Genomic DNA, 13,979 nt, shown 5'->3' with positions numbered 1-13,979 from the left:
GGGAAAGGGTGGTTTGTGTGATTTTTATCATTCCGCTGCACAAGTAGAACCGGTGGTATGAATGGGCGTGGTGTGAAGTAAGGGATTGAATCAGTTTTGCTTCTTGCAAAATAACAAGATATTCATCGAAATAGCAGGAAACTTTTATATTTAACGACTATTTTGCCTTTTTAATGTGCCTGGGCTATCCATAAATTTCTATTGATCCTCCTTATAGGAATATACTGCTTTCTCTGCAACCGATCGTGTCTAGATTCATTAGTGATCGTTTAAAAAAATCTTGTCTGTTAAAACTTGATGCATGCAAGAAAGTGCTGCAACTAAGTTACATTTCATTAGGTAAAGATCAGATTTGATTGAATAGGGTGATTTGGAGGCTATCGCAGATCGTCTTGGGCTTTGGTATTTCATTCAAACAGGCGACTTTAAAAACAACATTTCGTTACATTCGTTATTGAAAAGTGTTCCTTTTCATTTCACTCACATCTTTTTATTTTTAAGTGCTCTCCGAATAAGAATTTAAATAGCGACATTGTTGAAAAATCAATTGAATACTTTCAGTCATTTTTAGGCGTGCATTTTCCGTTGTCGCTATTTTTATTTATTTTGCAATTGTCGAAAAAACAGTGCTGAGATAAAATAAGTACAATAACAGTTCAAAAGGATTTTTGTTTGTGCTAACATAAGAACTACAAGACACAAAGACGCGACGCGAGACAAGATATAACACTTATTGTTCTTACAATCGTCAGTTAAAAATTACCATTCTGTCGACAGGTTTCAGGACAATGTCCGACCCTAAAGATGGGTGACATTTTTAACTCCTTTGACGATTATAAGAACAATAAGTGTTATGTTTTTAAGTACAATAACAGTGTCTTTGAAAAATGGAACATAGCTTGAAGATTTGTAAAGAATGTAAGAGTTTACGATCTGTTTAGAAAGTTTCATGTTTTAAACAAACGATCTCATTTGTTTGAGGAACTTCTGTTCGTATTCAGTTTTTTCTTACTTCACTTTACAAGTTGCGTTAGCGCTTTTTCTCTATGGACACCTGCATGCACGCAGCGTTGAAATAAGGCTGCATGGGCGTCAACCTTAATTGGTTACATCGAGCTTCAATTTAGTGGTATATGGCAAGCAACACTTCAGCAATAATGGTTTTAGCCAGGTGGGTGTCATCCATATCTCACACAATGGGCTTGTTTTGCAGCCAACATTGACATTTCTGGATCACAATGAGAATCAAATCAAATGTTTGTGAAGAAAACGAATACTACTATTAATTTCACTTTGAGATGTTGGCTGCGAAACATCGTGCTACCCAACTGGTTTTAGCATAGTACAGTATACTTCACCCGCAAAATGGTGGGCTGACATCTGGACAATGGTTCGGATATCCGAAAGCACACCTGGAATGGTGAAACTTGCAACCAGGTAGATCATGTTCGGTTAGATGTGCAGACATTCACACAGGACAAGTCCGAACTTACTGGATGAGAGCCTGTCTGAGTGCCGAACGTTGACACGGATCACTACCTCGTTGTCGATCACGGTTGTCAACTGTATCGAATGAAATATCACAGCGAACTATGCGTTTCAATATCCAGCGATTGTCGGCGGAAGGAGTGAAAACATCAACGATCTATGGGAGTCGACCAATGGAGCAGTGAGCACAACAGCACGAGAAGTATTAGGCGCTGCACAGAGGCGACCCAGGATGGGTTGGTTCGATGTAGAGTGTCAGAGATTTACAGATGAGAAGAACGTTGTAGTAAACCGGATGTTGGTGTCAGGTAGCCGGTTGAGTAGTGATTGGTACGAGAAAGCAAGAGCAGTCGAAAACCAAACCTACCGCAGCAAGAGGAAAAACCAAAATGAAGAACAAATGATTACTGACGCATCACCTGTTTATTGATTTCAAAGCAGCGTACGATTGAGTGAAACGAAATGAATTAAGGGTCATTTGGCCGAAAGGGCCATTTGGACAAATAGGATATTTGGCCGAAAGAGTCTTTTGGCCGAATAGGTCATTCGAAAAGTGAGAAATTGGGAATGAGAAGAGAGACGTCTCACTTCTCACTCTTCATTTTTCTCTTCTCATTGTAAAAAGTGAGAAGCGCGAAATGAGTAGTGAGACGTCTCACTACCCACTTCGCACTACTCACTTTTCACAGTGAGAAGTGAGTAGTGAGATGTCTCACTACCCACTTCGCACTACTCACTTTTCACAGTGAGAAGTGAGAAATGAGGAAAGAGAAGTGAGACGTCTCACTTCTCACTCCTCATTTATCACTTCTCGCTGTCAAAAGTGAGAAGCGCAAAGTGAGTAGTGAGACGTCTCACTACTCACTCTTCATTTGTCTCTTCTCACTGTAAAAAGTGAGAAGCGCGAAATGAGTAGTGAAATGTCTCACTACCCACTTCGCACTACTCACTTTTCACAGTGAGAAGTGAGAAATGAGGAGTGAGGAGTGAGACGTCTCACTTCTCACTCCTCATTTATCACTTCTCGCTGTAAAAAATAAGAAGCGCAAAGTGAGTAGTGAGACGTCTCACTGCTCATTACGCGCTTCTCACTTTTTACAGTGAGAAGAGAAAAACGAAGAGTGCGAAGCGAGATATCTCTCTTCTCATTCCAAATTTCTCACTTTTCAAATGAACTATTCGGCCGAATGTCCTATTCAGCCAACTGATCCTATCGGCCAAATGACCCTTTCGGCCAAATGATCTTTTCGGCCTAATGACCCTTTCGGCCAAACGACCCTTTCGGCCAAAAGGACCCTTCGGCCCGATGGGTTTCGGCCTAATGGTCTGATCGGCCTAGTGGCATTCGGCCAAACGGCTTTCGGCCAAACGGCTTTCGGCCAAATGACCCTTCCCACAATACGCAAGTGCTCGCAGAGCTCTGAAGGCGGAGAAGATGCTATGCAGACATCGTCTATGAAATGGCTGAAGAACAGCATGATATTTTGATCGAAAGATTTGTGTCCCCCATTGATCCATTGGGTTATACGATTGGGGCGAATGTTGAATCACGAGCCTGCAAACCATCGCACCCTTGTGTGAAGGTTCTAATGTCAGCCATAACATGCACATGGCAGTCGATGATTTGAATAATCCGAATGGTATTATCACTGCTGTTTTGGAATATACTCCTCTTCCACAGGTAGGGGAACGGCTCCTGGACTTCATCCCACGGCTCCGATGTTCATCCCATCAATAACAAATCAATGGAAAGGTATTAGATTTGTTTCTTATTTTTGTGATTTTTTTCAGTAGTTAACACGCATGCTTACAGAAAGAAGCGACGAAATTGGTGCCGTATTTCTTTGTTTCGCGATGAGATCAATATATGTTCAGTGAGATGGAGATGGGAACAGTTCCCCTATTTGGTGGTATGCCCTTTCTAGATCTATCGTAGAGAAAATGGATTTACCGTGGAATGAGCGCAGCAGGTCGTGAATGTGGGGAACAGGATATCGATCAGGGACGGTTTTTTTTTTAAATCTTTCGTTTATTTGGAAGGCTCATTTGGCGTGAAGCGTTACGGAGCCGAAATCAAGTTTAACAATACATTTCTTGATTCTTATACATAGTGTTAGTTTTGGAGAACCGAAAGACTCGCGGTTTAGTCGAGGTTAGGGAATACAATAATACAGTAGGAAAGGAAAGGATTTTAGGGTGCGTAAGTAATTACGATGCTGATGTTCACAAAGTTGACATTCCTCGCATTTTTACATCTGTAACGGGACAAACAAACTTTTTTTGGGAGACAACGACGAGAGGAAGACATGCGGAAGGGATTAACGATAGACATGGAAATGTACAACAAGAGGAAGACATTCGATATAGGGTACGAAAGACAAGGGAATGGGCAGACAATGATTACAGTTTTACATCAGCTACTTGCGGGCGAATTGAATACAGCCATCTACCCAACTCCCCATTTGTCCATTTCTGTTGCCAGCTGTTCAAGGTTTCCTGTCAAACTAATGTGAAAAATTCATCGAAGGTGATTTTTCGATCGTAAATATCACCTTCCATAGCGCCCACCTTAGCCAAACAGTCCGCTTTCTCATTTCCAGGGATCGAGCAATGAGAAGGGACCCAAGTCATGGTGATTGTGTAAGACCGTTATGATCTCTCCGTATCCCATTCAGAAGATACGCTGAGTGCTTAACCGGTTTCATTGTCCGAACAGCCTCCAAGGAACTTGAACTGTCGGTGAAGATGAAAAAGTGGTCAGGAGGTAGGGATGCGATTTGCTCGAGTGAATAGTGTATAGCTGCTAGCTCAGCAGTATACACGAAACAAGGCTCTTTGAGCTTAAAATAGGCGCTATGAAAAACGTTGAAAACACCGAAACCAGTGAAGTCATCCATTTTTGACCCGTCTGTAAAAAAGCTTCTCTCCTCACTGGCGTGTCCGTATTTGCTTGCAAATAATAGAGGTATGACCTCCGCACACAGAAAGTCTGCTTCATGGACAGATCTCCTGCTTCATGGACAGATCAAAAGTAACAGAGGAACTGTAAGAGTCTAAGAAGTTAGCACGATTGGTGTCAACCAAAGATGGGCTTACCTCCAGCGTTATGTACCAGTGGTAAATACTCATGAATCGGGATTGAGGGTTTTGTTCGAGCAGCTTCTCGAAGTTGTCAATGACCAATGGATTGAGAACCTCACAGCGGATGAGGAACCGGAGCGATAATTCCGCGAAACGATCTGTTAGTGGCAGTACTCCCGCAAGTACTTCCAAGCTCATCGTATGTGTCGAATTCATACATCCTAACGCGATACGAAGAGAGCGCAGACTGGAAGCAGAAACTACCGTATTCGAGGACCGACAAAATGGTTGTTCTATACAACGTCATAAGATCTCCACCATGTTCCGGTTATTGATCGCATGAAGTTGATCCGTTTCTGGCATTTTTGTGTCAGATACACAATGTGCTTCCTGAAGGTACTTTTCGAGTCGAACCAGACCCTGAGGTATTTAGAAAACATGCAGTGAATGATTGTCTTACCCATCAATTGAAACGGGAACTATGCCGGCTTATGTTTTTTGTCTTTCTCGTACAAGACTATCATCTCAGTTTTCTCCGGAGAGAATTCGATACCCAGCTTCGTAGCCCAAGTGGACAAATTGTCCAGAGTATCTTGCAACGGTCCTTGCAGATCATCTGCGGTTGGCCCCGAAACGGATACAACACAAGCATCTGCAAGCTGTCTTAACGAGCAACTTGGCATGAGACATTCATCAATGTCTCTGACGTAAAAATTGTAAAGAAGGGGGCTTAAACATGAGCCCTGGGGGAGACCCATGTAGCTAATTCGTGAAGTTGCCGAGTCACCATGAGAAAAACTCATACGCTTCGCTGACAACAAATTGTACAAATAATTGTTTAAAATTGGTGAAAGTCTACACGAGTGGAGTTTGGCGGATAAGACATCAACGCAAACTGAATCAAAAGCCCCCTTAATGTCCAAAAAAAAAACTGAGCCCATTTGCTCTTTTTTAGCGAAAGTAAGCTTAATTTCTGAAGAAAGCAACGCAAGACAGTCGTTCGTTCCCTTGCCCCTGCGGAAACCAAATTGTGTATCTGACAAAAAAACTATTCGATTCAACCCATTTGTCTAGCCGGAAGAGAATCATCTTCTCCAACAACTTCCGAAGACATGACAGCATCGCGATGGGGCGATACGAGTTATAATCTGACGGGGGTTTTCCGGGTTTCTGGATGGCTATCACCCTCACTTGCCTCCAATCATCCGGAACAATGTTGCACTCCAGAAACTGGTTTAACAGGCTCAATAAGCGCCTCTTCGCGACGTCTGGGAGGTTTTTAAGCAAATTGAACCTGATTCTATCCATCCCTGGAGCGGAATTGTCACATGAAAGAAGAGCAAGCGAGAACTGAATCATCGAAAAGGGGCAATCCATGTCATCCGTGTCAGCAAGAGCATCACGTAGCTCTTGTTTCACTGGCACCGAATCCGGACAAACTTTCTTTGCGAAGTCAAGTATCCACCGCGACGAGCTTTCACGATCTTCATTTACGGACGACGCGTTGCACATTCTTCTCCCGACGGTCCACAGAGTTTTCATTGAAATCTCGCGCGATAAACCTTCAACGAACGTGCGCCAATATCCACGTTTCTTCACTTTGACCAGTTTCTTGAACTGGATCTCGAGCGCGATGTACCGTTTGTGAAGAACGATCGAACCGTGTTTCCGAAATTCTTTGAACGCGGCGGATTTCTTGCAATAAAGTTGTGTACACTCGACATCCCACCACGGACTGGGTGGTTTCCTACGAACCGAAGCTTCTGGCACTGGCCGGCTTTGTGCCTGAAGAGCACTGTCAAGGATCAACTGGGATAGAAACTCGTACTCTTCTCGCGGTGGAAGTGCTTCTATCGACATTACGCCATCAATGATGGCCTCCGCATATGTGCCCCAATCGATGTGCTTCGTGAGGTCATATGAGAGCGAGAGGTCGATAGAAACAGATTGATTACGTCCATTGGAAATCGAGACTTCGATCGGCAAATGATCACTACCATGGGGATCTTGGACCACCTTCCAAGTACAGTCCAACGATAATGAGCTCGAACAAATGGAAAGATCTAGACGGCTATCTCTTGCTGGAGGAGCTACTCGTGTAACTTCTCCTGTATTCAAAATTGTCATATTAAAGTCGTCGCAGAGGTCGTATATCATTGTTGAACGGTTGTCGTCGTACAGTTCCCCCCAGCCTGTTCCGTGGGAGTTAAAATCTCCCAAGAGCAACCGCGGCTCGGGCATACCCGGGCATATAAAGGCGAGAGAGATCTCTACGAGATATCGCGGGTTTGGAGTATGATATATCGAGGCGATACTGAGGTCTTTTCCTCGAATAGTCACCTGACATGCGACAGCTTCGGTGCCAGACATTGGTGCAAGATCGACTCTATCTTCGACTCTATAGGAGTGCTGTTTTTTGATCCCTAAAAGCACCCCTCCATATCGATTTGCCCGATCGCGGCGGATTATGTTGAAATCAGGAAATTGAAGGTTCACATCGGGTGTTAGCCATGTTTCACATAAAGCAAAAGCATCGCATTGTAATTTGTTAACTACAAATTTAAAAATATCTAATTTTGGAAGAATACTTCGACAGTTCCACTGTAGAATCGAAATCGTGTTACCCTTATTGACTAAGTTAGCCATCAAAGGATACAAATGACTCGAGGAGGGGCATTTTTGAAGCCAGCTGCTTCAGGAGAGGAGTCAGAATAGGAAGAACAGTTTTGACCATGTTCTTCACGGGGTCGGAAGCATCGAAGAAGTTGAGGATGAGCTCCACGATACCAGAAAGAGTGAACATTGGAGCGCTCGGGGGCTCTTCTGCTTGCTCTCTATGCTCTCTTTCTGGCTAAGAAATCGCAAAAATTGGGGCATCTGGGATTTTAGGATGTTCCCGGAAGCGGTGGAAACTCTCGATCCTCCCGATGTGAAACCACAAAAGTTGATCGTTTTTGAGTATTTACACCTGCTGTGCAATTGACCATGTTGGATTGGGGCTCACTTTGAGGCTGTTTTCTAGGGTCGCTGGCTCTGTTTTATTTTCTTCCTCGTTGAGCCATTGAAAACAAAGGGAACCCCATTTGCAACTTCGGAGTCGGAGCTACCTTGATCGTCCAAAGGAAAAGACGAGTAGATGGTGTCAGAAACGACTAGAGATGCGGCCTTCCTCAACAATTCGGCGTAACTTCGCCGAGAACGCTGCTGAAGAGACCGCTTCTGGTGGATTCGCTGCTGTATGTACGTTGGGCAAGCTTCAAGAGCATATGGAGGGCTTTCGTCACAATAGACACATTTCGGTGCCGTCTTGCACGCCCCCTCCACATGCTTCTCTCCGCATGATGCACAGCGAGGTTTATTGCAGCAGTACTGAGCGGTGTGGCCCAGCTGCTTGCAATAAACACAGTTCATCACCTTCGGTACATACAGCCAAAGAGGTAGACGAAGTTTGCCAATCACTACGTAGTCAGGCAGTGCGGACCCGGAAAATGTGACGCAGAAAGAGTCAGACGGGGAATAAATCCGCTTCTCTCCCTCCTGCGACACCGAATACATTTGTTTGCAATCCAGTATCGCAACATGAGGCAAAGAAACGTTCTTGAAACGACCAAAACCTTGTTTCAAATCGTCGCATGTCATACGCATCCCTCTGTCACCACCCCCGCGATCTCACACACTGCTGACGGTAAATACACCTTATATTCTAGAGTGAAAAGCTCGCAGGTGGCAATCTCATTGGCCTTGAAAGTGCGGGTCTTACTGGAAAAATCACCCAACGGCTCCGGGTATTCATTAACAGATGCCTGCGCTACAGAACTGTTTCCTGGTGGCCCTATAACTGGATCTCAAGCAACGAGCTTCATCGTCATTGTTACCAGAGGCTAATAGCAACTGCAATTCGGGAACGGAAGTGGAGCTGACATAGGGGTGAAACAAAATCAGTAAGAGGATCATGGCGGTGTAGCCTCCATGAAGAAATAAAAAAAGTAGACGGAAGTAGCTGGACATTACTCAGGATGGACATCTTTTATGTCTCCACCAATCAGAGTGTACACTGTACAGGACCCATAAGTAATAGTAAGAAAGTTGTCAGAGGGGACTACTTCTTCGATTCCGCACTGTGTTGATCGCAAATAAGTTTTACTGAACTCCATTTTGACTGATAGATATCTCCCCCACGATAGATGTTTTCGTTTCCTATTGACGGATGCGATAACAATGTTCTGATAGATGAACAAATTAAATTATACCTAAATTCTAAATCTATACTGCACTAATAGTACTGATGCGTGCAGCCCGTATGTACCACGTAATTTCTTACAAAATAGACATATATAGTGAAGTAAATGATTGAGGATTATCGATGTTTCATGTTGAATTTGGGAAAGTGGTGTGTACGTTAGCAAAAATATTCCAATTAATACGTAGTAGATAATTAGTATGCATGCAGTAACTATCTCAACATAGACTAATTGGTAGAATCTGGTGTTACATGCACTACGGTTTTGGCTCCTCCACTTACTCTAGAAGCGCACGTTTTAGTAGCGCTCTTATTATTCAACATTAACGTCATCAAAGCAAATTGAAAATGGAATAAAATGTTAATGCGTGAGTACTATATTATCACTAAATACAGGGAATTGTTATACATCTCCTGGAACCAGTGTTACAAAATATCATTATCAAGGAACTGCCTGCAATCGCATATTAGTCCCAGTTGCTGAACTTCCTATAAAGAGATTTGAGGCGAAACTTGCCACAGACTTCAGTGTTAGCCTCATGAATTAGTGTACCGCCCCTTACTAAAAAATGTTCACTTTATACAAAAAGAAGGGTCATCTAATTTTGCTTTATAGATATATTTCTATTTGGTTAACACAAAAGGCCAAAAATAGTAGAGACACATTTGAAGTATAATCATTTCAATTGCATTGTGGTGTCCACGTGTCCATACGTGTGAACAAAAAGAATCAAAGTTCTCATTTATCTTAGTGAACCAGTGCACATGTTAGGGCAATAAAATAACCATGCGACGCCTGAATGGAACAAATATGCGATTATTGGTAGTGAAGTTTTCAGATAATTAGTGATACAACATGAAATGACATTTTAGAACCTTGCTCACAATATGCACTGAAGAAAAGTTTTTCGTTGGATTTACAGTAGCATAGGTTCATGTTAGGAGAGAATAATTACGTGTTTTATTCGAATTCCAACGTATTGGGAAAGTTAGTAAAATTCGAAACAAGCTCTTGTGTATTTCCATTTCTCCGCATCAATACCAAAATAATCGAGTTGTACACATAAGGAAAGATATCCATATCTTTCCAGTTCTAGAGCGTCAACCAGAGAGATTAAAAGATATAGAAAAATACAAAATAGATAAGGCAGAAACGGTAACCAAGTTGATGGTACATAATAACCTGCAGACAGTAATAGAAAAGTATAATCAATTGAACTGTATTTTTATCTGAAACGTAAAATAAATCATAACATTTATCATTTTATTATATTATTATGTTATACCTAGTTGTCATGCAACTGGAAAATGTGAATGACTCATGAAAAATTAATGAAGTTTATGAATGTGACATGTCCATTGACAACAGTCATCCAATTATTTGTAGAGAATAACCTGCACAGATTAGTAGATATATATATATAATTAGTGATACAACATGAAATGACATTTTACAACCTTGCTCACAATATGCACTGAAGAAAAGTTTTTCGTTGGATTAACAGTAGCATAGGTTCATGTTAGGAGAGAATAATCACGTGTTTTATTCGAATTCCAACGTATTGGGAAAGTTAGTAAAATTCGAAACAAGCTCTTGTGTACTTCCATTTCTCCGCATCAATACTAAAATAGTCGAGTTGTACACATAAGGAAAGATATCCATATCTTTCCAGTTCTAGAGCTACAACCAGAGAGATTAAAAGATATAGAAAAATACAAAATAGATAAGGCAGAAACGGTAACCAAGTTGATGGTACATAATAACCTGCAGACAGTAATAGAAAAGTATAATCAATTGAACTGTATTTTTATCTGAAACGTAAAAAAAATCATAATATTTATCAATTTTATTATATTACTATGTTATACCTAGTTGTCATGCAACTGGAAAATGTGAATGACTCATGAAAAATTAATGAAGTTTATGAATGTGACATGTCCATTGACAACAATCATCCAATTATTTGTAGAGAATAACCTGCACAGATTAGTAGATATATACCATAACTGTTTGTCTAAGTACTACTTTAATAGTAATAGTTATCGTTTCGTGCCATCATTATGTTAAAGTTGTCATGCAATTGAAAAATTTGGACAACGAACAAAATAATAAAAAGCAGATTTGTACAAAAAGGAAGGGATTCAAACTGCAAACAATATTGATACTTGAGAGTCAATTTCACAAACATTTATTATTTTGTCCTCTTGAAATAAAAAATATAAATGTCTCGTGAATGAATATGATTATGGAGCATCGTTAATGGCATTAAATCAGCAAATGTGAGTATGTATGTATGTATGATGAAAAGTGTTGATGCTTTAAAGCATCCTTTGGGAAGCATGAAGTTTTATGGACTTATAGGGTATATTTGTGGGGCTACGGATCAACCTTTAATTTACTTAACTATTCAATTAATTATCCAAAGCTTACTTTTACATTGAATATTTCTACTTAAACTTTTCTATAACAAAATCGATTGGTTTTGTAACATCTAACAAAACTTCTATTGACTACGGTAATCCGAAACCCCTATTTGGGGAAAGTCGTAGATAAATCTGTGCGGGAGGGGCATGTTGAACGGTACGGGGTAAGAGGAAAGTCTAAAGAAAAAACTGCGTCAAAATAAAGATGATAAGGCTTAGTAAAAACCTTTGAATGGCTTTGCTCGCCGGTCCCAAATGACCAAAGCCCGAGGCGATGGAATTAATTTCCACCTGTTTCCAGCAGCAGTAGGCCTTGGCCCGAGCGCACCTGACCTTGCATGAGTTCTCGCACCTTGTTTCCAGCATCAAATCGGATCGTAAAAGTCCCAACGAAATCGGCTAAATCAACAACACGAAGTGGGAATTTTGATTTTGGGTTGGTTGGTCAGTTCAGTTTAGAGTGTTTGTGATTCTGTCTGTCACAGTTGGTTGAATATGTTATAAGTACTTCAATAAATTGTTAGCGAGTGTTCTGATGGAGGATGGATCTGTAGGGTGATAAATCAAAGCTTTCATACCTGAGCGATTCCTTCCTTCAGTACGGTTTCATAAATTTTGAATAAAGATCCTGTAAAAGCATCCACCATAATTGTATTCTTCAATGTTTCCTTGAGAAATTCTTCATCGTGCGCTACATAGTGCATCAGCTCGTTAAGCGTTACTTGAAGCTCCACGGCTTTTTCGAATTCTTTTCTTGGGAATGAACTCGGTGTCAAGATAAACGGGGCAATAGAAAGCTAATACCATAATTCTTAAGTGAACTAAGGTTTTAAACGAAATTTGAATCCGTATTTAAAAATCCACAATCTTTTATTTTTATAGCTTACTGATATAAAACTGGTTAAAATTGGTCAGATTCGAGGAGCACACGCAATGATGAATTTCTTTGAAAGCGGCTACAAATGATGGGTATTGTCTTATCGCCGATTTACCACATGCGGCGACTTATGGCAGACTGCCTCCTTCTGTTATTATACTTTATTGGTCGCAAAACAGTTATTTGGCTTCGGAAAAATGATATCAGAATTGCGTACATAGTAAAACCAATTTATATAAAAAATCTCCGAAAAAAAATTAAAATTTCTGTTTGTTTCGAAAATTTCGAAATAAGTGAAATTGATTTCTATCGTTTCGAAGTCTCGAAAGTAAATCTATATTTCGTTTCGTTTCGATCCGAATCACATAAACATTTAAATTTGCTTTGTTTCTTCGTTAGGAAAAATGTGTTATCGCATACCCTTATTGATACTCCTTCCGTCAGACAATCGCTGGATATTGTAACGCATCGTTCGATAACGTTGACAACCGTGATCGAATTTACTGAAACGAGGTAGTGATCAGAGTCAATGTTCGGACCTCTGAATGTCCGCAATCGATAACATCCACCAGAATATGGTCTATCTGGTTGCAAGTTTCACCATTTGGGTGTCTCCAAGTAAGCTTGGATGTTCTTTTCGTGCAAAGTAGGTGCTACTGATGGCCATCCCTCAGCAGAAAATTTACTAGCTGTAGGCCGTTGTCAAGAAAGTATAAAACATGTTCAAATAATGAACAAAGTAGCTAATTATCTATCTATCTATTTATTTATTTATTTATTTATTATATATATATATATTTATATTATATATAATAAAACCAATGTTTGTATGTTTGTGTATGTTTGTGTGTATGTTCCAGTAACTTCTGAACGCATTGACGATTTAAACCAAATTTGGAAACACATTCTATACCTTAAGGAGACGACGATAGGGGGTTATGCATGCTGTTTGGAAAAGGGGAGGTGTGGGAGAGGGGTATTGCTAGTCAACATCAACTCAGTGTAATTCTCTAAACCCCTTGGCCGATCTCAACCAAATTTGGAACACACATCTTTATCTTAAGGGGACGACGATACGAGTACGGATGCTGTTTGGAAACGGGGAAGGTGGGGAGAGGGTATTGTTAGTCATCGATCAACTCAGTATACCTTCTGAACCCACTGATATCAACAAATTTGAAACACATCTTTATCTTAAGGAGACGACGATAGGGAGGCTCTTTGGAAATAAGAGATGGTATGGAGGGGCACTGTGTCTATGGGGACACATTATTTTTCAAAATCAATATTCTGAAACACCCACCACGTGAAAGTAGATGCTCTCCTTTCTATATAGTGGTGAACAAAAATGTTCATGGGATCTAATACAATTATTATTTTTGCACTATTTTGGTACAAATTGCATAGAAATTCAAGTGATAGCCATGTGTAACTGTATGAAAAATGTATAAAAAATGACCCCGATAGAACATTTTAAAATGCATCTACATGAAAGAGGAAACCCATACTTTCGTGTAGTGAGTGTTTTAGAGATACTGATTTTTTTAAAATAAGCCTCGGACAAACACACGTGGGTATTGCTTTAGCAATCGATCAACTCAATGTAAGTCTTGAGCTCCATCACGATTTGAACCAAATTTGTATCAATATTGTCTGCCCTCCTTAGCGTGTGGTAAGACGCGGCTACAAGCAAGACCATGCTGAGGGGTGGCTGTCTTGTCTCGACTTCTCTGCAAAGCTGGCATCAATGTTAGCCTCATGATACGAATGCAAAAATGGTAACCTGGCTTAGAAATCTGCAGTTAATAACTGTGGAAGTGCTTAATGAACACTAAGCTGCGAGGCGGCTCTGTCCTCGTGTGGGATGTA

At 40.7% G+C, this 13,979-nt stretch overlaps 1 protein-coding gene across 2 annotated transcripts in view; it reads right to left on the bottom strand.

Moving 5' to 3' along the window:
• LOC134205629 (glutathione synthetase-like) overlaps positions 1 to 13,979 on the bottom strand; it is a 73,496-nt gene that overhangs the window by 1,929 nt on the left and 57,588 nt on the right. The window contains exons 2-3 of one of the 2 annotated variants that reach the window (XM_062681047.1): positions 11,812 to 12,030; positions 11,460 to 11,632 (exon numbers count right to left, since the gene is read on the bottom strand). In XM_062681047.1, the coding sequence (XP_062537031.1) occupies positions 11,460 to 11,632; positions 11,812 to 12,030 (392 nt within the window). The remainder of the gene's footprint in view (positions 1 to 11,459; positions 11,633 to 11,811; positions 12,031 to 13,979) is intronic. The other variant, XM_062681046.1, reaches the window with a different exon arrangement.

Source organism: Armigeres subalbatus, chromosome 1 (assembly GCF_024139115.2).
Source record: "Armigeres subalbatus isolate Guangzhou_Male chromosome 1, GZ_Asu_2, whole genome shotgun sequence".
In the NCBI taxonomy this organism is placed as follows: Eukaryota; Metazoa; Arthropoda; class Insecta; order Diptera; family Culicidae; genus Armigeres; species Armigeres subalbatus.
This window is presented reverse-complemented; position numbering and strand designations above follow the sequence as displayed.